Source organism: Melospiza melodia, chromosome 16, assembly GCF_035770615.1.
Source record: "Melospiza melodia melodia isolate bMelMel2 chromosome 16, bMelMel2.pri, whole genome shotgun sequence".
NCBI classification, from domain to species: Eukaryota; Metazoa; Chordata; class Aves; order Passeriformes; family Passerellidae; genus Melospiza; species Melospiza melodia.
The window spans coordinates 16128882-16153284 of NC_086209.1; the positions used below are offsets into that span (position 1 = coordinate 16128882).

General features: G+C 42.5%; 1 protein-coding gene across 1 annotated transcript in view; it reads right to left on the reverse strand.

Annotated features, from left to right (window-relative positions):
* LOC134425908 (uncharacterized) overlaps nucleotides 1-24403 on the reverse strand; it is a 68302-nt gene that overhangs the window by 4737 nt on the left and 39162 nt on the right. The window contains exons 5-6 of the mRNA XM_063170927.1: nucleotides 15999-16102; nucleotides 14292-14377 (exon numbers count right to left, since the gene is read on the reverse strand). Of these exons, the coding sequence (XP_063026997.1) occupies nucleotides 14292-14377; nucleotides 15999-16102 (190 nt within the window). The remainder of the gene's footprint in view (nucleotides 1-14291; nucleotides 14378-15998; nucleotides 16103-24403) is intronic.

Below are 24403 nucleotides of genomic sequence, written 5' to 3' on the forward strand. Positions count from 1 at the left end.
AGTGCTTCTTAACACAGCAACTAAAGGTACCCATGTACCTTTACAGGTACTCAGTACATGTAAAAGTACTCAGCTTTCCAAAATCACTCCACACATGCAGGTTTTCCACAAATTTCAGGCCTCCAAAAACACCTCAGCTTAATTTCTGTAGGACTACAACGGTGCCTGGAATAATACTGTACATCTTCATGATTGAAACCTTTAACAGCAAAACCAGCTTGTGGACAGTCACAAAGTGCCACCATGATTTATGAACCACCAATAAATGCTACCAAGACACCTCTTTAATCTGGTGCAAGAGTGAGTTTTACGAGGCTGCTTGTATTTGGCTCACATAAAAGCGAATTTAAAAAATTATAAACCTTGCACTATGTGTGTTTGAGCCATGTACTGGTGGCAGCTGTACACTGGGTCACCTCCTTGTGTCTCTGTTCTCCAGGGCTGAGCAGTGAGGATGGAAGATTCCTCCCCAATTCTGTTCTTGGGCAGCCTCAGAGTGGCTGCAGTGACACTTGATCCATCTCACACTGTTTGCTTTAAAGAATTACAAAAGATTTTCTGTTGTTTGTTCCTGGGTAAGCAGGTACAGCTACAGCATAACAGAATAACCAACAAAAACCCAACAGATTGAGAGGATGGAAAAACAAGGATAATATTTAAGCTCCTTAAGTAATTGCTTTTCTTTGCTTAATGTTGTCGTAAGGAAGAATTTTCTTACCAAGGTGGCAGAACATTGGCACAGGATACTCAGAGGGGTGGAAGGTGCCCTGGAAACATTCAAGGTTGTCTTGGACAGGGCTCTAAGCAGCCTGGTCTGCTGAAGATGCCCCTGCTCATGACAGGGGGGTTGGACTGGATGGCATTGAGAGGTCCTTTCCACCCCAAACCATTCTCTGATTCAATGACAAATATTTGTATGCAATACCCATGATTACAACATGTGGCCACCTCATGATATGTAGAACAATTCACACTCAAATGCCTACAAACACCTCTAAAAGCCACACTCAATTTTATAGCTGGGATGGAGATTTCCCATTTCTCAGTCTCATAACACAGCCCAGCTCTTCCTCTTTTATTCCACTTTTTTAAACACAATTGGTCCTGACCTGCAGAAGTCACTGATTGTCCACCACTGTCTATCCAGGCCTCTCCTACAGCAAAACCTTGTTCCTGTGCTGCAGGGGTGGCACAGAGATGCTGACAGTCCCACCTCCCTCCCCACTCCTTCCTCACCCACACACTGTGTGCTCTCATTTCCATATCCTGGGAATTCATACTTTCATAGCCAGAGGTGAGTCTCTGCAAAGGGAACACGGTGCTGGGGTTTTATTAATATATCATGAAGCTCAGTTAGCTGCAAACACATATTTTTAGCACAACATCAGCCCCATGGGACGTGCAGGTCGCTGCCTTTGGAAGGGTGGGTTGTTATTAGTATTGCACTCAGAGCTCAGCTACACAAAACGTAGAGCATCACTTTAAATACTTCATCTCCCTAAAACCTCTCACATGCCTGGAACACTAATAATTCTATAACTTAAACTGAACAGAGTACCATTCAGCTGTAAATTTTATGGCTACCCTCTCCACCTCTTATGAAGTGTGAAAAGAGGCTTCATATCTGTCAGTCTTTGCTCAGAAATGACTTTCACTGATTACTTAAACTTTCGTTAAATAAGCTTTCCACAAGCTGTAAAAACAGAACACAGTAGGGAAAAAATTGGCTCTCCTTTAAAAGTGCTGTAAAGTCTCTTTTTGAATGAGTAATTAGAAATGTGTAAACTCATTTATGGATATGTGAGAAGCACACACAAAAAACTTGACATTCCATGCAAGTATTTCTGTGTGCTATCAAATTTCATTGTATTTCACAGAGACCCAAACTATACAGACCCAAAATACACATACATTAGTGGACATGGGTTATTTGCCAAGGAGGAATTTACATACAGTACAAGTAAAACATCCTAATTTAAATCTGTGACAATGGATACTCACATTCTTAAAGAGAAATCACAGCTGTTTGTCTTTCCTCTCATATTTATACAGATTGCAAAGCTGTTGACAGAGCACGATTTGAGCTGGGCCTTTCCAACTGCTTACTGTTATTTTTATTGCCATTGTCAGCTATCTTTTCCATATCAAGATTAAGCTTAGATGAAGAGGTTCTGATATCCCAAACCCATACAGGAACACCCAGGTGATCGGGGAGGGATTGCCAGTGACAGACCCAGGTCCCACTGCTGGTCCTCGTCCCCTTGGAACTCCCAAACCCTTTCAGTTAAACCAAGTTTCCATCTTCATTTCCCACACACACACAAGCTGCCCATCCCCAAACCAGCTCTGCAGATCCTCTAAATTCCCCTTATACCTTCATTTTCTGGGGGCCTTTCCTTCCCTTAAAACTTGCATTATTTCTGCTGAAAACTTGCTTTTCCTCCGAGCCTCGCGCTCGGCTCCGCGGCAGGGGGTGACCATCTCATCTCAGCAGAACAGAGAGAAAGGCAGAGCTGAGGAGGGGAGATGGGAGGCGCCCCTGTGTGATTTCCCACCTCCCTGGGAGAGGGGACAGGGCATCTGGGGGCCAGGGAGCTGGAAACCATCCCACCTCCAAACTGGTAGGATGTTTGCTCGGGGACGTCCCGCTGGGCACACGCGCTGCGCACTATAAATAGTAATGTCTTCCATGCTCCTCTCCACGGAGGAATCTGCGGGAGGGGAAATAGTCTCAAATCTGTGTCATTTTCAAGGCAAACAGAGCCAGCCTCATTCCCTCCTCGGCAGGGAAGCTGGAGGTAGGGGGTGCTCACCCCCAGCCCCGTGGAGTTGGGAAAAGCAGAGCCCAGCTGATGACTCTGGCGGTGAAGAACTGCCCCACCACTCACTCCCACCTTCCCAGCCCAGTTTGTCCCGCAGGTATTTTCCTTTTCCTCAATGAGCAAGCTCAGCCCCTCTCCTAGGAAGATGCTGGTCACCCTGAAGGGTTTAGGGGGTGACACGAGAAGGTGGCATTACCTGCTTCTCAAAACACCCCTGCCAGATGCTGCTTCTCCTCTGAATCCCATGGATTTCCAGCATGAAAATGGAGCTGAGGAGAGCGAACAGCACTGCAGTGCTCTCTGCCCAGAAAATACTACTAAAATACGTCTCCCAGTAAAGATATTATGTTTGTTGTTATTATTTTAATCCCCCAGAGAGTGATCTGTACCCCACCTGCAAAGTCCAATAATCCTGTTGGTAGCAGAGCAATGCCCCTGCTCTGTCCCCACCACTGCTCTGAGCCAGGTCCCTGGCAAAGCATCCCCAGGCCCAAATTGGTGCCAAGTCTGTTATAAAACCAACAACAGTGCAAATGTTTTCAAGGAGAAGAACAAAAGTATGAGAAAGGAAAAAGCTTCACACATCTTTAGCGTGGAGAATGTATTTAGTGCTCCCAGAACCTATTAGATGGGGTGATCCAGGCAATTTATTGTTTTGTCAATACCTTTTATTTTGATTTAATAACTTACAAACCCCACGGTCTATCTGTAGCGCAGCCTCAACTTTCTTTACACAGCCCCACTTAACTCCCAAACACTTTAACTTTCAGGTCAAATCTCTGTCATATTGATAAATGGGTCTATTTAAATTTTATCACCAAAGAATTCTCCCTGGTGTGTTTTTCACTATCAGATTTCACGCCCAAAATAACAGGATACTTATTATTTTTTGTTATCCACCACACACACGAGAAGAGTCGCTGCAGCAAGCCCAGATGTGGTGAGGAAACAGCTGTAATTTGTCTGCAATAATCTCATTCCTACAGACATTTCATACGGAGGGTGGCACAATATTTGCAAGAATCCTTGTAAAAAAGGGAGGAAGCCTAATATGGGATATTTTCACTAAATTAATATGGGATATATTCACTAAATTAAGTCTGCCCTGTGCTAACAAATAAACAGCTCAGAGTATTTTACCCTCCCAAGGCATTTCTGTGCACGATGTAGAGGCCCTGGACCAAGTTTAATCTGATTTAGCCTTTGCTTCATTAAGCAAACAGAGAAAAACTGCTACAAAGTCAACAAGTTTTTAGATATTATTAGAAATAATCACCTGGTTTTCTTGCCAGTAATCAGGACCACAACTACAATCCTTACAGCCCTGAGTAGGCTACGGATGTGTTTAACCTCTCCATTAAATGGTATTAAAAGCTGAATTCTGTGGCTACTGTAAAGATAATAAAAACAGATACTGCAGGAATAGAGAAGTGTTTAATGACAAGTCACAAAGAGTTCTACTGAAAGGAAAGCAAGAGCAAGAAAGGTTAAATAAACAGAAACCACAGTGCCTCCCATCTTTCTTACATTACCTTTCAATAACTCTAAGGGAAAATTTCCACTAGCCATGATTTGATTTCCCAGATCTGTGCATTAAATATTTACTTCTAACTATAAACTTATAGGAGATGCAAACAAAAACTAATTTGCATTATTAATGATGCAAGAAATGTGATGCTTAGTCCCTTAAGATTCATAATAAAGCAAGAAATGTTAGAGATTTACTTTCTTTTTCATTTTAAAAGGCAAGTTAAAATGATAAAACTTATTTAATTAACAGAGAGTCTATTTATGAATTAGTTGTTTCTGCCAGCAAGAATGTTTTTAAAAAAAAACTGTCTGAAATGAGGCTGAGACTACAAAGAGTCCATTTTCAGCTTGGGAGTCTCAAGGGAAAAATCAAAGGGTTTCTTTCTTTCAACAGTTTGGGTGAGATGATATTTTGAGATGTTGACAGCTGCCAAACTGCAGAACCAGTGAAGAACTACCAAATTGGAGTCATTTTTATCTTTTTGAATTTTCCTCAATATTCAGCTCAACTTCCTTTAACAGCTCACAAGTGAAATTTCTGCTTGGTTAAAGGGTTTTTCTCTTCCTTCGTGTCGACTGCTCCGGGATAAACATGAACTCTCTCTTTTCTAAAATCCACCATAAATAATACAGAACCATTATTATTACTTCTAGTAGTGTTTCTCTTTTAGTAATGCATTAATTGGCTTTCTTTTCTCCCTTATGTGCCCAGTGTGGAACCAAATTTCAGTGGTTCATCATCTTTATCATCTCTATCCCACTGAATTTTCCCTCTCTGTTTACTTACAAGATATTAGCAAAACAGAACTAATGGTCCTTAATAAACAGGGTAGAATTAAAAGTCAACATTTAAAACTTGTTTTCTTCTTTTCTGACAAAAGCTGTTTATAAGATTCAAGTCAGTCTGTAGTTAATGCAATAAAAGTAATAATGATAATAACAATAATTAATAATAACAATAAACAATGCTTTCCATGTAGCTCTGAGTGGTTTTAATTTTCCATTTTCTTGCTAATTCCTGTTTCCACTGCTAAAGCCACCCCTCCTTTTTTAACCCTTTCATTTGTGCCAGCCCCATGACCAGCCTTGTGGTGGTCAGAAATCTGCCCCACGTTTCCCCTTCAAACCTCTTCCCCCAGATAATCAACCTGTGCTTGCCTTCACCCCACATTCATTGACCCAACCAAAGTGGAACAAACTCCTTCCTCTCAAGGTTCAGGGTTTCTGCCTCTGCTTCATCTTCCTCACCTGCTTCTGCCTTCTTCCCTCTCACTGTCACCTCCGTGTCCCGAAGAAAAGCACCTTCACCTTCCTCCAAGCCACCATTTCTTGCTAACCTTGTCCTTAAGGTGTCCCTCTGTCCCCATCACCTCCTGGCACCTTTCCTTGGTGGGACTGGGGTGGCCTCACCTCATTGTGGTTTGTTTCCACCAAAACCAGCCCAGACAACCCCAGAGTGAGCAAGGAGCCAGCCCAGAGTTGTGTTCCATCAGGGCAAGGGCAGAGCCCCTGGCACTGCTTTAGCACACCCAGTTTCTGGTGTGTTCTGTCTTTACAGCACCCAGCATGGACGAGCAGCATTTGTGCCTGATCCCCACTCAGAGACAGAGTGGGGAATCCTGCAGCCAACCAAGCCCTGCTATGCCTCCTGAGATGTGAGCAAATAGTAATTGGAAATATCAAGAGTGACTTCTGCTGGCACCAACACGTCAGAATTTGGATTAACTGCACTTTGGCTTAACTTTCATATAAGAAACCTCCCCCAACTCTATATTTAATTTAAAAATGTTTCAAGAATAGAGGTTCAAGTATTGATCACTGCAGGCATCAGATAGCTTTATAAAAGATTTTTTTATGAATTATCATAAGAGCTGAATGTCCAGCAAAGGTAGTGGTGTGAGAGAGAATTATATCCCCAGCTGTACCACAGACCTGTTCCCATCAATGACCTAAGAACTAACTTACAATTACATGAGGAATTAGAATGGATTTCTATATTTCTTTTTTTACATTTTTTTAGTGCAAAAAGCAGCACTTAACTTTTTTTGGAAGAGCTCCTGTCAACACTAAAGAAAAGCATTCTCCCCTTTCCAGGAGCCCTTCCCACACCATTCTGCTCCTAAACTGGTGAGACACAATACACAAAGTCTTCCTTAACTCTGAAAATGAGAAAGGTATAAACACAGAGATTATTAATTCAATGCTTTTAGGATTAATAAACCACATGGAGACTCTCCAAATTATGTCTCTAACTCAGCAAACACAGATCCAGCTGTGCAGCCCACACAAGTCAGGTGGGTGCCCAAGGGTGAAGCCAGCCTTGCACTCATTAATTAATCTTGTGAATATCCTCAGAGGATGACCCTTCCTTAGCCCAGGCTCGAAGCAGAGCAGTGTTTGCAACTCCCCAGGGCCAGGAGAAGCTCCCCATGGAGCATCACGACAGACCACCACTGGATCCCAACATTCCCCAACCACAGGAGTCCAAGTTTCATTCGCTGCCCCTTCATCCCCCAACCTGCTCTGGACATTTCCATTTGAAATCAGGATCTGTCACTCCTCCAAACCAGGTATTTTTCTTTTCTGTCTGAACCTGAATGAAAAAATCCCGAATCCCTAGGTGTCTGACATCAAAGTGGCATAGAAGGGAGCTACTGGGATGGTGTTGTGGCATTAATGCTGCACTAGAAAGGAAGAGCAGATGGGCAGCGAGGAAGCAAATCCTGTTGAAATATGATTAAGTGACACTGAAGATAAGGAAAACCATGAAAACTAAAGGGCAGGTAAGGAGATTTTAAGTGCAATATAAAAGGGGATTTGTGGCACATGTAATTCTTCCTTTAAATGTTTATTAAACATAGATTTTTTTTTTTTTTTTTGCCTTTCAGTTATAGCTACAGAACATTTTGTTTCTCTCTGTGCTGTCTACAGGGATTAGCCAAAGCTGAAGGTCCTTGCTGCTTTTGTATCTACTGGATGTTTGTTTTATTCCCTCTCACAAAATACATTTCCAATTACAGATGAAAACAGGATGCAGAAAGGGAAGAATGTGCCACAAAGTCTCTGGCATTCTCATAAAAAACCCCTTGATTTCTTGCAAGATGATGGCTTCACCTCAACCATGTTCCAAATCAAGATTTACCCATCTCCTTCTTTGACCAGGCAAATCTGGTTTCTGATCATTCTGTTTCTTACCTGTTGTTTGCCAAATTAGAAAGTATTTTGTAAGTATTGTGTGATGGAGAATACTGATTTTTTTTTAATCTATTTTTATATTATTTGTGCTGATGCAATCAGTCACACCTCTCAATAAATTACTAATGGTGGGCGAATCCTCGTTCTCAGCACCATCAGAAATAGGTTTTGTTCTCACATCCCTGTACATGCCCACCACCACCAAACCCAGCCCTTGCTGTGCCAGTTTTCCTGGGAGCTCTTTTACAGCCCTAAGTGACCCAGAGCCTCCAGCCCTCCTCCTCCTCCAGCGGGACATCCTGCTCCAGAGGCGGCCTCTCACCACATGGTGCTGCTCCATCTCAGCATCTCTACGTTTTCTTCTCCTCCCAAAGAAGATTTAATTGAGCCTTTAACGAAACAGGATCCCTGGTGGAGGGGGAAAACAGGGATGGAGCAAGGGATGGATGGATGGATGGATGGATGGATGGATGGATGGATGGATGGATGGATGGATGGATGGATGGATGGATGGATGGATGGATGGGAAAAAACCTCATGCCTTTTTTTGGCCAATCCTATGTATTTTCCTGTACTTTTCCACATCCATAAATCCAATGGGCTCTTTCAATCAATCCCCTCTCTGAGCTGTGTTCCAGCACAAACTCAGGATGAAAAGGGACAGGGAAAGGCAGGTGAGTACAGACCCAGCACTAGGGAAGAGGAGACCTCCCCACCAACCCTGCCAAACCAACACTGCACTGAGATAAATATGCAGCATTCCTTGCATATAAAATCTGCATTTCTTTTTTATTTGCATTGGAAATCCTGGCTCAGGCCCATGGCTGGGATTGGGGTGGCGTGCGTTCATCTCGTATTGCTTGCGGCCAGTTAGAAAAATCACATAATCCACCGCAGGTTTAAAACATAATTTAAACCTGCCAAGTCTCATAACTTCCAAGAAGGCAAATTTACCATAAAAAAAATGGTTTCCACTTACTTGATTTTATATTCAGATCTCTGGCACACGGGCCTGCCACCAAAGAAGCCTTTTATGCAAGCACATAATCAACGGAAGCCTTCATTTTCACTGTGGTTGGATTTAATGTGATAATGAATATTCCAGTGTCAGCTCTGGTAAACGGATGGGGTTTCACCTCAGATTCCCTCCTTTCAATATCTCACGCAGGCACAGGCTTGCTGAGTGGTAAATAATTTAGCAGCACCAGCAGAAGGACACCTGAGATGTGTTCCCGAGGCGGGCGGATCCGCCGCGCTCGTGTCCTGCCCCGTGTTCCTGCTCTTGTAAACAGCAGCCGTGGAAAAGCTTGATTACCTATTTACAGCTGGCCCTTGCAAAGGAGAACTCCTGGAAAAATGCATGGCTTCAGCCAGCTGCCTGTGAGAGAACCTCCCTTGGGTGGCCCATGGGCACTGGGGAAGGTCAGGGAAGTTTGGGGGTGCATCCCAGACCAGTGCCACAGCCATGAGCAATGCACTCATTAGTAACATTCATTTTTATTGTCATTTGCAGAGCTGCAGCTGATATTTCACATTCATTTGAGAGGCTCTCTGCAGTTTGCAAACATTTACCCACCCCATACGAGGCAAAGCCTTTCATGCTCATTTTCCAGACAAGGAATGTGATGAAATTAATGTTACTGTGAAACCCTTCCCTCCCAGATTCCCCTGTTAGCCCCCAGATCTAACCCTTATTACCCAACCAGGCCTGCCAGGAGAGCAGCTTTCCAACATGATTGTTAGGGATCTGCTCTTTCTTTGGGCTTCTCACCTATTTCCCAGTCATTGACTGATGTTTTTCCTCTCCCTTTTGCCAGTTTCAAGTTTCCACTCCGACACCAAATGCTTCCCTCCTTTCCTACTGCTGTTAACACGAGGCAGATCAAACAAACACAAAAGTGTTTTCTCAAAAAATAATCATTAAGCATCTCGTGGAGTTTGGTTCCAGTGACAGCTGAATATTTGTTTCATTAATAAGTCATTTGCAATTAATTCCCGGAGTCATTTCTAAAAGAACATTGTGATGTTTCCATGGTTTTAAAGTGGCAAAACACCAGTCATTCTTTGACAAAATTTCAGTGCAAAGTGCTCAAAGGCATCCACTGGAAAAATCCAGCCTCTGATGAGGAGTGCCCTGTGATGTGGGAATGTGGCTCCCATCAGTGAAGGGGCACCTCTCACATGGAAATACCTGCAGGATTCAAAGTTTGAATTTCAGTGCATGGATGCTCATGCTGCTCTATTCAAATGATTAGTAATGAAATTACTATTAATTTCTGTTATATAGTAACTATATAACTATGATGTAGTTATAACCATTATAGTTATAACTATGATAACTTATCATAGTTAAGGGCTTTTCTTCCATTTAAGGCTCATAAACAATTTTCCTATGCTGGAAACATAACAAAATCTCCAACACAAATGGTTCAATGTCTCTCTTTTCAATCAAAAGGCTGGGGGAACAAATAATTTTCATCCTGCCTTCTGAAGCTGAAGATGCTCCAGCTCACAAAGGTTCCTGAGGCTCTGAAATCAAACCAGGATGAGCATCTCTCCTTGGAGATCCAATGGGCTCCATCCTCACCCCACCAAAGTCACCTTCTGCTGGGGGTGGAATAAGCACCATTTGCATTGATGTTTCATTAGGAATTAAATAACAATTTATCATCTTTCACAGTGCTCTTTCTCACCTCATGAACTGGCACGATTTGGGAATAAATAGCACAAGAAAGAGTCTCTAATCCTGGGCATCAGCTCCACTTTCACTCTAAATCCCGAGCCCTGACACGTGGCCAGCAGAGATGAAGGACATTTCTAAGCCATAGAAACAATTACAATTGTTGTCATCTCACCTTGTCAATAACCTTCCCCCAAAATTACAGGTTAGAGAGGTGTCTGTAATCATTAACAGCCTGGAGGAGAAGCACACTACCAAAGCAACAAACCTCTAATCAACAGAGTGGGAGCAGTGCAGAAGAGAAAAATAACTCCTTAACGAGCCAGTGGCAATAATTTTTTCTTTTTAAAAATAAAGATTTTACTTGGTACATACAGTTGCCATCCCACAGTGGCAAAATTGACACTTTGGAAAAGGTGAATATCATAAATTTCTGCCTACTTGGGAATGTAATTTGCTGGAATTACAGTTTTAGAGGGAAGTGCTTGCAGGTTTTCATATTCATCAGCAAGAGGACTAAATCTGTCCATGAACTGGCACAGCTCTGAAGGCACACAAGAGAAATGGCAAAAAAAATTGTCAAATATTTGGTTTGCAATCAAAAATTAAGATAAAATATTTTTGAAACTTAAAAATGCCCATTCTCAAACATCATAATGGAGGTGAACAGATAAACTTGGGGTCTGGAAAGCAAAGTTCTAGAGCCACTCAGAAAAATCTGCAAATGGAAAGGTTTGTAATTTGTCATGAAAAGCAAGTTAAAATGAATCTTTTAAATGTTATTGCAATGCTGTAACTTATGGGCTAAAAAATTAATAAAGTTGGATAAGAGAATCTATAAAAACCCCCGTAAGAAAAAATGGAAACAATCAATTTTGCACCTTTCATCAATACCCCAGGAGTTGCTACACAACTATTTCTATGATAAGATGTGACTTTGCCTTGAATGCAATTTGCAATCTATTAACTTGATCCAGTTTTCACTGAAGGAAATGAAAAGATTACCATTGACTCCAGTGAAAGCTGGATTAGACTGTTCACATTCACAGTGGGGAGGAAAAAAAAACCCTTAATGATTATTTATGCCAGAAATTCCAGTGTAAAAAGCAAAACTGGTGCAAATGTGTTGAAGAATTTGAAGAGAAAAATGAGCACAGTTGATACAAAATATAATTCCACTAAAAAGTAGAAGATTACTAATTACTCTGAATGCACTTATAGAGAAGCTATAGATGTAATTAAATAGCACAAATATACTTTGAAATCCAATTACAGCAATGGAGCAATGATTGCACAGTTGCATGAAGAGTTAAAATAAAATATGATGGCAGATAAATGGGTATATTAGAAAGGCATTATTAGATTTCCTTGCATTTATCCACCACTGAGTGCCACCAACCCTTCAAGCCAGGGACAAATAGGAGAAAACAGATAGAGGAGAGAGATTGAGCTCTCCTGCTAAATATAGACAGCAACAACTGAGATATTTCGACTAAAAAAGATAAAAGGAGAGATACCAGCTACCAATTCATGACATACAACAAATCAAAATCCTGAATCTTATTCACAGTCCTGCTGTTCCACCAGTATTACCAACTTTTGTAAACACCAAACCATAAAAGGAGCAAAATTCAAAAAGGATTTACTGCAGGAAGTGGAAAAATCTCCAAGAAAACACAATATACCAATAAAGAGCCAATTATTGCACCATCAATAGTCAGCAGTGGACTATCAGGGCAAAGCTATGCAGATTCCATTAGGAAAAAATACAGCCATGCCTATCCTTTGGCAGGAGAACATTACTTAGAGATGGGAAAAGGGACCTGCACTTTATTTGTGGGTTTAAATAATAATTTGATACTTTACCCATTATGTTGAGGAATTAACATTTAGAGGAAACAAATGCATGTCCCTTTCTGATTTAAAACTAAGCCAGTTTCTGCTCTGCTTTCTCTTGTCCTTGGAATTCACATTGCCTTAAAATATATGGATATTTATGGTATGTAAAAGGTATTTATAGAATATTCAAGGTTTGCCAACTTTTGAAATCCAAGGGAAATATTCACCAATTGCCAGTAACTTGCTCATCTCTCTTACAACCTTACCTGGTTTTAAAATTGAAACATAAACCAGGCACAACTTGCAAGAGGTTTTGGTGAGAATTCCTCTCTGGTGAATTGGTAAATGCTTCTTTGGGAGTTTCCCCATTAATAAACACCTGCAATCAGCCCTATTTCCCAGCTTTCCCCCATTTTGCAGTCACAGGCAGAGGGCTCATAAATGCTTTTATTTTGTGAGGTAACACACAGTGTCTGCCCCTCCCCAGGTACAAGTTGGGCTGTTAACTTAATCAAAGAGGGGCAAAAAAAGAATGAAAACAACCCCTAAAAATAGTCTCTTATTCTGCTTTTGCTGCAACACTACAAACAGAAGCATCCACATGCTCAGCTCTGCCTTGGCTAAGCAAATCTCATAAATGTCTGAATTTCCCATTATGGCCATGATTTCTAGAGGGAGATGAAATCTTTACCTCTCTCTAAATTGATGGGAGTCTCCCTCCTCCCTTCAGATGCCAGAATATGGAAGTAGAAGCCTCTCCCTCTGAAGGTTGTATTTTATAATACTCTGATGAGATGCCTTTTGATTTAGGGTTGGCATGAAGGAAGAAAAAAAATCCCGTGTAGTCTGCCAGCTCATCTAACCCAACTTTAATCACTTACTGTGTAGACAGCTATATCTGAGCCACTCATCTAAAATCCCTTTAAAGTCAATGGTGAGAAATAGATGTTTTTAGGATGCAATTAATTGATTGGAAGGAAGAGGGATCTATCACATATGGAAAAGAATTATGGCCTGAAGGGTTCTGCTTTTCCTCATTTGCTTTACAGGAGTTCACACATCTGCATTTGAGCAGTCACCCAGGACAGGTGAGAAGAATATCTCCAACCACTATTAACAAATCTCTCCTGGTGTTTTTTAATCTGTTTTCCTGTTCCCTTCCCTTCTGTTCCCACACCCAGTCTCTCCTGAGATATCAGTTCAATTTTTTTGCATTACAACCCATTAACCCCTCAAAGAAATGGGTTCATCTATCTGAGGCTAATGAAAATTTTTGGATCACACACCAGGGCCGGAAGAACTGATCCATCAGGTTTAAAAAAGACACTAATGGATATTTTCAGGTCAATTGTCACAGAAATATTCAGAATAAGACAAATAACAAATCTTTCTACAGCTGTGCCGCTCCACAAGGGCCTTCATCTCCGAGGACTGTGGGTGGTCACCACCAAAATGTACCAAAAAGTTACGGTGGATACAGAGAGTTTAAGGAGCTGGGGTGAGGGTTTTCATGGAGACAAAGGAAAATATTCCCCCTCAAGAAGATGTGGCACATCTGTCACCTTGAACACACAGCAAACTTCTGGAGGAAGCAAAATTAATAAGAATAAATTTCCCTTCACTAAGAGAGACCCAACAAAGCCAACTTGAAACAAGTTCTGCCAGACCTGAATATTGTGGAGCCCCCAAACCTTTCCTTTTGCTGCTCTACCACCCAAAGCACAGCCCTGCTCTGCAATTCTCTGCTCTGACAAGCTGGTGAACCACAGCCCATTTCCTCTCGCCCAGCAAAGAGCACCATTGTGCTGCAGGTCTTTGAGGAATCTGCTGCTCACTCTGACATAAGGGAGTTGAGTTTTGTTTCATGTTCCCCTCGTTGTGGGCATTCATCTTCAAAGAGCCTGGCACGCACCCGGGGAGCCTCAGAACCTATCAGGGGCAATTCAAAGAGCTTTGCACAGAGCAGGAGGGGGCTCCTGTTCAAAGCTGCAGCTTTGCATCCGCCAGAGAGGAGCAGATTCAAACCCAAAGAGGTCACTTCACCTGCCTGTAGTGGGATCTCATATTCAGAAGACTCTGACTAAAAATAAGGGCTATTTAGGCAGTGTGATAACTGAAAGCCTTGAGGCGATGCTCTTTCTCTGTCTGCCTCACACACAGAGCAATGTCTCCTTTAGAGAAAACCTCCAAACTCTGGGAGACATAATGGCCTCCAGAAAACTTACTCAGGGATTAGCTCCAGCTGTAGCATCATCCTGGTGTCTGCACAAAAGTTTCCAACGAGCTGGACCACCACAGGCCCCTGTTCAAACTGCCTGAAACAAGGAAAATACAATAAACACTTGTGCAGGACAGCATGCAGAAGCAAAAACACTGATTCCTTTCAATTACCCCATTTAATGCAATAGAGAGGGAATATTTTGCTTGGTTCAGAAATTACCATGATCAGAGCTGGAAGCCCCTGGATAACATAAGGGCTCTGCTTGCATGGGCACTGTCTGAACACAGAATAATTCAGAGCTGCTTGCCCCAGAATTTATAATTTTCAGAAAACTACAGAAGAAAATATTGTTGTCTGAAATTTATACATGGAGAACTGAGACAAGGAGTTCAGGTAGAGATATTTAATATCATTAATATGAGTAAGAAAAATCAGATAAGATAATTAGATAAAATAAATAAAATAAATAAAATAAATTAAGAGAAAGAGAAGCATAATGGTTTTATGGATTATCTGCAGAGTCTTTGTATCAGGCACTTGGTATTTTTAAAAACAATTTCAATTAAATCACTGTATCTGATTTCATGAGATGCAGCAGCCCTGCATCTGCAAGGGAATCTCCTATTGACACTGGGAGGGGGCAGTGCCATCTCTGGGATTGATCACCACTGTCCTGAGCTAGCAGGGTCTCTCTCCCTGCTCCCATCACACACCTGATGTGGCCACATCCCTCCTCTTCCAACATCCACAGCACAACCACAAATCCCACCTCTGCACAGTTTCTCCCACCTGTAACAGTTCTTCAGTTTTTGTTGTCTCCAAGGACTTTTTCCCTCTTTTTTTAAATACTATGTTAAAATGCACATCATCCTGCACTGCTTTCTCAGCCTCCTCTTATTCACACTGTATTTTTATTAAAAGCTGTAAAGCCTTTGGGACAGCCTGTGCCTGAATGGCACTTCACAGATACACTTGCATTACTCCCCACATCAAGTTTTTCTTTTTTATTAGTAGTCCCTGAGTTTTTTTTTTTTTTCTTTTAACCTCAATTTAAACCTCCCCTCCATTGCCATGCTTGATTTTGCTGCAGTGCTGACTGTGGTGTTTCAGGTTCACTGTGCTCCCTCCACGTTTGGGTTATAACAGCAGGCCAAGATGGATCATAAACTTTATGTCTGATTCTGCTTCTCACATAACATTTGTGGGGTTTTTTCACATTTTCCTACTTAGCAAGTGCATTATTCCTTTCAAGCATCTGATTCTGGGATCTGTGAGATAAGGCTAAAATTTAATTTAATTGCCAAAATATTCTAGTGCTGTGCATACCCAGGTACAGCCCAGTTTGGACAAAGTAACTCTCCAGAAGAGCTGAGCATTTTGAGGCCCTTTCACACTGTAAGGAACACACTGTGTGCTCAAACCTGCTCTCAGAGGGTCTCCTACCCTGCTTTGGCACTTTGTTCCCTTTTGTCCATGTTTTATCCTCACTCCCATTGCTCTTGCACTGACCTCACCTGGAGCAAGGAAGCTGCAAGACCTCTGTGTCCCTCTGCTGAAAGAGCAATTGATTTATGCCCTGAATGTTTCCCAGGTTGTAAAACAGCAAAAAAGTACAAATGAAGAGCCTCACACTATTTTTCTTCCTGCTGTGTGCAATCGAGCCAGAAACTCTCCCTTTCTCCCAAAAAACCTGCAAATTACCTCAGCATACCTGAGCCACCAGCAGCAACACAACACTGGGAATATTTTCCCCCACTTGTTCTCCTCCTGCTGAGCTCCTCCACAGGTCTGGGATGCTGCCTGCTTCCACAATGCCTGGTGGGAAACAAAAATCCTGCATGTGAATGAGGCACTAAACCTTCGCCACCAAAATATGTGAATAATTTTTAAAGAACTTCACATCCCTTCAGACATTGTGGAGCTGACCCCATCTATCTGTGGAGTCTGAAAGGGAAATAGATTCAACACAGCCAAGAAATAATCACAGGAAAGCATTTTGGATTCAGCCAAGGATGAAGTAAGGCAGTCTATTTTCTTCAAAGCAAGCTGAGGCCACTGCTCACTACATTCAAATACATCAATTACACAGAGCTTTAATGGAAAAGGATTAAAAAGTACAAAGGTAAAACAAACAGCATCACTGTGTCCAGTGTCCAGGAGGATGAAACAGCTTCCTTCTGTGGTGGGTATGATTAGAGAATTGCTAAAAAGAGAAAGGGAGGAGAAAGGGAAAAAAGGTTTCGTGTACCTTGACCAGAATGGCTGTGACAGTGACAAGCCCAGGACACTGCAGCACGTGCAGTGTGGGATTCAGTCCCTATGGCTCCAGTTCTGTGTTTCCTCTTCCCTTCTAGCCAGGAAAGTCCTCCATTATTCCATCAATACAAAGCCTTGGAAAAGGTTATTTTTCTTTAAGTCTCTTCAGATGGTCTCTGTACTGTCCTAGCTCATTGCAAACTGTTTCCTCCAGTCTACTTCCATCCACATTCCTATTTCCAAGATCTGTGCCATTCAGCTCAATCTTCCCGAAAAGTTTGGTATTGGGTTTTTCATGTGCCTAATTTGGGCTTAATTCGAGCCTGGGGTAAATCATTACAACTCAGATGGAGTCAATAGGAGCACAGTGACTTACATCAGCTTTGTGTCACTAAATACTGACAAGATTGATCTCCAACTTTTTCAGAACAAAAGATTTCTGAAGATGGATTAAACAACATAAATGCTGAGCTGTTTTGCCAGACTGCAAATGGCATAACACAAGCTTTGTGTGACATCTCTGAATTATCCCTTCGTGGTAATGTTGACATTACATGGTATTGACTCACGGAAGAAGCTTAAATACCCTTTTAAGTTTTCAAGACTCTTTGACAAAGCACTATTTCATTAACAAAATGTTAATGGAATCCAAGAAGCCTCCAGAAGAGCCTGCTGGCTGGCCAGGGGATGTGGCAGCACGGGGCAAAGCAATCCTGGTTTTTAGACAACAGGAAAGGAAGAATTTCATGCAGGGCACTCACTGGTTGAGGGAGGAGGACCTGAGGGCACTTCCAGAGCCCTGCACTGAAGGGCTACCACACCTTCTGCTGGAGGAGGTCAAAATAGCACAAATTAGGAGATGCATCACTCAAAGTGAGCTGGCAGAGACAGCAGGGTTGGCATCAGATTGGAGAAAAAGCCTCTTGGTGGGAAAAGGAGCAAGGTCTGGAGAGCATTGCCATGGGGGTCACCTCTGGGAACAGAGCATTGATGTTCCTACAGCTGAAACTGTGGGCTCAAAGGGTCCTGCTAATCACAGGTCCAGTTAGGCTGGAAAAGGCCTCTAAGATCATCAAGCCCATCTGCTAGTGACACAATGGGTCTCAAATAACTACAGGGTTTATATTTTATGGATTTGTACTGCTCAGGACAGAGCCATGCTCCCAGCACCTTCCCAACACTGACCTCTGTAGAGAAACCCTTCATAAGTCAAAGGAAAGGTGACAGACCCTCTCCAGAGCAAAGTTTTCTCCCATCCTAAGTACTCAGATTTTCAAACTTAAGCTTTGCTGCCATTTTCTAGGTCTGCAGTTGCTTTATGTAATAAGGCAACTCATTATTACCCAGAAAGATTGAAAGGGATCGCAGAGAAACACTAAACCTCCATCCACTTGACACCAACAGCACATTTCCTCCCAATATTATTCATTTCATCTGCTCCATGGACTCACATAAAGCAACAAGGGCAAGAGAATAATGTAAAAAAAAACAATTAAAAGTTCAGCGCATAAATGCAACACTTGACTGAGGCACTCAAGGGCCACCTTCCTGCCTGAAACCACTTCTTTTTAATTGTTTGTATTTCAAGTTGATAAAATTCACAGTAGTAAAGATAACTTTGCCTGACTTCCAATAGAAGCCACGATGAGGAACTGATGGGAAGGGGAGGAGACCTCTGAGATGTTTGTGTGCATTTGTGCAACAGATTTAAAATAAAGAAATAAAGGAAGAAAGAATCCCACAGAAGTTAACAAACTCCATCAAACGAGGCAGGGCTGTGAACACTGCACTCTGTCCTGGGGGCTGGTTTGAGGGGGAGGAAACCCAGGTCAGTGAGGGGGGAGCCTCATGGGACTGCACTCCACGCCTGTCATCAGCTCCAACACAGACCAGGGATTAAAATGAAGATAAAGATCCCTGACACAACTGAATGATGGACAAAAGTTTCATTCCCTGGTTGAAAACAGGCATTTTGGGCAATAGCAAAAGCTGTAGTCCCCAACTCCCTCCTACATAACCAAGTGTGTGAAGTGATGCTGATGGTCCCTCCTGTCCCCAGGTCAATGCTGCCTTCATGGGTTTGTTGGTTTGGATTCAAGGCAAATGAATTCAAGGCCTTGAGAGCAACACAACATCAGCAGTCTGATGCCCCAACAAGAGGACAAAAAGCTCCTGCAGCAAGGGAGGAAAGATTTTGTGCCAGGAGATGATTCATTTTTCCAAGTGCCTTGCTGGTCTCCAAAGGAGAGGAGGAAAGCTGCACTGCCTGGAGGCTGCTTGGCTGCCCTGCACTGATGCCAAGGAGCCTGAAAATCCTCTGCCCTGGGGATTTGCTCCAGCACAAGGCAATCCCACCTCTCAATTCAGCACCAAAACACAAGAGAAAAGTGCCCAGAGCACACCTCTGGCAGGCAAACCAGCTCCCAAAATCCTCCAAATTTGCTCCCCAAAACCCTCCAGCTAAGAGACTCCTCAAATACTTGATGTAACTAAATTGGAAATCAAAGATTGAGGCTCTTTCAAGGATAACCAAATAAAGTCCTGGATGGCTGCTTTGGTGGTAATGGCTACACAGAGCTCAGCCTCTGCACAGGATGAGCACAGCCCACGAGCAGAGGAGCCAGGTGAGCTCTCAGGGCGTCCCACCAGTGTGGAAATCCAATAACTTAGTGAGAGAGAAAGGGAGAACACACAGAGCATTCCTCAGAGTTATCTTGGATAATACTGTAAGTTTCAGTATAAAATAATTTAAAGGACTTTTAGAAAAATTAAAATTCAAGGGAATTTGAGTGAGAAAGACATTTTGATCTTGACTGCAAAGCGTGGCACTTGCTCAAGGACACTGAACTTTGTGATCTCTCTGGGGTCACAAATTTTCCACATGAATTAACAGACGTCCTTTGAGCCACAGGATTTTTATCCCAGCTGAAGATCTGCCCCACGATGTTCACATCCCATTGCCAGGAAAGCATCTCCCACCCTCCAGATAGCCTTGGTCAGAGCCCTGTGTGAATAAGCACTTTATGATGTGAGACACTTGCAGTGCAGTGGGTCACTGGCAGCAGGGTTGAGAAAGGGACATTCACATCTGAAGTCACAAATCCCCACAGTCAATGCTGAAAAAATCAGCTCTGTCTCAAAGGCTCTTACAGGGAATCAACATGGTCACAGAACACATTGCTGCAGTGTGCTAGCAAAGGTTAGGGAGAGCTGGAGACCCCCAGGTTTTGGAAATCAATCTGTGCCTGGCACAAAAGTCTCTCTCTTTCTAAACCTGAGACAAACACAGGTTGTGGTTGTTGTTCTCTCAGAAAAACCTGTTATCAACAGCTCTCACTCATCTTAACAGGACAATAACACTCAGAGGCACAAAGACAACAGCAAGGCAGCAGTTCTGCAGAAGGGGCATTTTACTTCTAAAACTCCACTGCATGCCCCTGGTTCTTACACATATTTCTGTCCATTCTCTACACTTCGCATTATTTTTCTTCAGCTACCACATTTAACCACAAGTGCTGTGACCATAAATTAAAAAAAAAAAAAAAAAAAAAAAAAAAAAAAAAAAAAAGCACTTTAAAGACCCCCGCCCAAACAGCAAACTCAATAACACTTACAATTAATATAAAATTCACTTGACACCACTGGCACCACACAGGACAATTTTTCTTTCCCAGTCCTAGGAAGGAGATCAGTTGAGCAGAGATGGATTTAAATGATCTGATGTGTTGCCCACCCTCCTTCCTGCTACTCAGGTGCCTCTCCCCTTTTGTTCCCCAAGGAAAACATTCATTCCTCCAGAAGGAAAACACCTGTGTAGCGCCAGGCACTGAGCTGAGAGGGTATTTACTATCTCTGCAGGACAATTCTAGGAATCAGCCTTTTTAAAAAAAAATCTCTGGATGGGTCTTTAAATTGAAGATTAAAGAAGTGAGAAAAGGTTTACAAAAACTGCTATTCCCAGCCCAGACATCTTCCAATCATAAATACTTGTCATTCTTAGCATAATATGCAACCTTCAATACAGTGTTGTTTCAGGCATGTTTAGGTACCCTATAGAAATGACTTTATGCTGCTATTATTCCTAAAAAACTTCAGATGGCTTTGGATCCATCATCATTCATCATGTCAGCCCCTCTACGGGTAGTTACACACACTTTGTCTGCTCGGCTTTATCTAATAGCCAGCCTTGGGTTTTATTAATTTCCACTGGTTTGCAGGAACTACAGAGCTCCTACGCTCTTTTATAAATTATCTCTGAACTTGTAATCATTTTCCATGAAAACCCAGCAGTGCTTTAAAGGCACTTCAGCTCTTCCAGGGCTGCCACTTCCTTAAGGAGGGCATCCCAAATGCCTGGTGTGGTTTGGGTTTCTCTGCTCTTTGTTTGCTGGGATTTAAACTTAAGGAAAAGGAGGTTTTGGGTGCTGTTGAAAAATGGATTTCCAAGGGCAAAAAACTGATTTGTGTGGTGGGAACCTTCATCTTGAATGTTCAGCAGCCTGAGTTGAGCTCAACTCCTTTTATTCATCAATTTTGCATCTGTGGGATTAGGAAGCATCCCTATGGAAGCAGAGAAAATCTGGATTTCCCCTGGCATGATCACCTGGCACAGAGCAGCTGTGGCTGTCCCTGGATCCCTGGAAATGCCCAAGGCCAGGCTGGACAGGGCTTGGAGCAACCTGGGATAGTGAGAGGTGTCCCTGCCCATGGATGATCTTTGAGGTCCCTTTCAACCCAAACCATTCTATTATTGTTCTGTGACTGGGAAAATAAATTCCCTTGTGTTCTATTGATATATATATGAAGATATACAGAAATACCTGCTTATCTATCAGGCATAAATCACATTTTAGATACTCAGGTGTAAGCACAGAGATGTGTTACATCTCTACAATTTTAGTTCCTGCAATTTCAGTTGAAATCCCCTCAGTTCACTGCCAAACCCATAATTGTGAATTTAACAGTTCTGCTGCAGAGAATGAAAAGGAAAACAGAACAAATATTTAGTGTGTATATGTGTGTGTATATATAGAGATATATATATTCAGAATATTGTATATCTTTCCTCTAGAATGTTACTTTATCGTGGTTTATAGAGGATTTCTCTGCTCCTCAGTGAGTTTTGCTCTGTATAAGCTGTGTTAGAGGCAGGTGTAGGTGAGGGTGCAGGGAAGGAAGGCTGCCATGGCATCCAGAGTCCTGGCCAAGGGCACAGCCACTGTCCCAAGGCCACACAGGTCCATGTGGCTTCCACAGCATCAGTCCCGCCAGCCAAGGCTCCAGAGAATCACCTCCTGCTCAGGATGGGGACCCCAATGGGGTGGCCTGGCTCTGTGGGCCCCCACAAGCCTGCCCTGACACACGTCCAGGCCTTGGCCCACCCTGGGAGTCTCTGCTGGAGCTGCTCCCTGCCCTGGCAGCTCCACGGGCACGGAGGATCCCAGAGGGGCTTCCCATCTTCAAACACTCCCTTTGGAGCCCTCCAGCCACCTGTTCAGCACAGCAAAATATCCAACCCATTAATGAGGCTCCTGGTAAAATCGTCCCTTTGAAGTCCCTCAGACCATGACAGCAATTAACTCCAGGCCCATCCTCATTTCTGTTGTTTTACCTCAGATCATTCAAGATCAACAACATCACCGAGGGTGCAAATTATTTCCCCGCAGAAGCAGTGAGGGAATGTCTCATGCAGCTGCCAAAGTGACCTGACTGCAATCACAGCCACAACGTGGGGGTCCTCCAGTGTCCCTGGGCTAATCCAGGATTTCTAATAATGTCCTTTTTGCAGACTGAAGACTGTGAGGAAATTCATTCTGTTAAGATTAGGGATGGATCTGCTGCAGGTACAGAGAGGGCAGGTAAGGATGGCATCACAGGACAGCAAAATACACAAATGGGATCATGAATTGTGGCATCTCTTAATAAAACTGTCCCCAAGCACATCCCACTTCAGCATCACGTGTGCATATGGATATTCAAAAGCTTTTCCCCAAATGTGCACAGTGTGGGTTATTTTCACATTGCAAATTGCTTATAACAATGCACATTAAAAGCAAGTATGACATCAAGTGGATTATAAATAATATAATTTTGAAAAGCAAAAAGGATCTAGCTGAAATATGAGTTTCTCCACATTAGAAATGGGAGAAATAATAAATGAAGAAAATCATGAGCAATAGATACACAACCAGAGGTCATTAGTCTAAAATTACCCTTGGAAGGAACTTCTTCAAGGTTTTCTGTTTGCTTTATTTCTGTTTCTGGCTTTTTATTTGCTTTGGGTTCTGTTTTTAAAGCGAGCAAGAATAAGGATAAAAGGAAACTCATTCCCCACCAAAGGGCCTCCTACGGCCGGAGCAGGGAGACCTGCTGGCTGCAGGAACCTCTGCCAGGGGAGGGGACACAGCCCCAAAGGGCTCCAGGCAATCATCCTCACCAGTGGCAGCATGGATATCACAGGGGGAACAGCAGACCATCCAAATCCTTCCCCTGCTCCGTGCCTGGGGACACCCTCGTGCACTGATCCATTGGCCAAGGCATTTCCCAAACCAGAACATGCCCCTCCCCAGCTAAAAAGGCAGGAGAAATGGTCACAACCTGGAATTCTGTGAGAAATCCCAGTATTTTCCTCAGTATTTCTTAAAAGATCTCTGAAAAGGTTCCTAAAATGATTCCAGCGAAACTGAATTTGGGAAAGCGTTTTATGGAAATGCTCCATTTTAACGAGGTGCAGTGGGAGGCTGAAAATGTTCCAGTTGCCCAATTGGAACAAAATGTAAGGCAAAGCATTGGGAAACAGGAAAATCACACTGCAAATAAATAAACAAACAAACAAAATAGTACAAGAAGCCTGGAAAATCTAAAATATTACAGCATCATCAAAATGAAGCACCTCAACATTATACCAACAGAGATGAAAGTCAAATGGTGCATTGGAACACGTTTCCTCTCAAAAATCATTATAAACAATAAAATTCCAATAGGAATTTTTTTTTTATTCAGACTGGGGTTTGGATTCCGAGCTCTTTTGAGCAGGTTTTGACATTTTTTCCCAAAGAAAATTGCTGCCATCCCAACCTCCTCTGCAAAGGTGATGCAGGAGAATAGAATTGGTACTCATTCTTACTGAAGGAAACCTATGTTTTCTATGAAATTGGTGCTCTTGGCTGATTTCTCAGCAAAAATGCTTTGAGGAGAGGCAAAGCAAAGCTATTGTTACCCAGACTTTCTTCCTGTAAGGACCCATCCTACAGTGCATTTACTGGTATGCTCTGAAATACCATAAATCATTCTGACAATGTGATACTTGTCAAAATAAAGGCATAAAATACATCTTGGAATAAAATCTCCTCAATCATATTTATTTGTTTGCTCGCTGGTGCCATTTGGCTTTTCTCAGTGGGTTTCCCAGTCGTTAGGGGGAATTAGTGAGATTCTGCTGGAAAAACAGCCCCATGTGCATATTCACATGCTGAATTTCTGCATCCAGCACTGTGCACTCATTCAAGAGAACTAAAAATAAAGCTTTCAAAGGACACTTCAGCTTTCTTGCTGTATTTTTTCCCCCTTTTCCAGCTTTTTTTCCCCATCCCCCTCGCCAAATATTCCACTAATGCTGAACGGTGGCGTGGTTTAAGGGAGTCCTGCATGGAAAGCTCCTTCAGCTGCTTAGCCCAACAGCATAAATTTGATCTCGTAATTAGTATTCAGCTCAGCATCTTGGATAGAAACCAATGTTACAGCCAAGAGGTGGTTTAAATCACATAAATCATAGATCAATGACAGAACTCTAAGCACTGGATAGATTACAAAAGTAAGCTTTAGTTAAAAATAGATTAACCATTTCCCTGCAGGAATTCC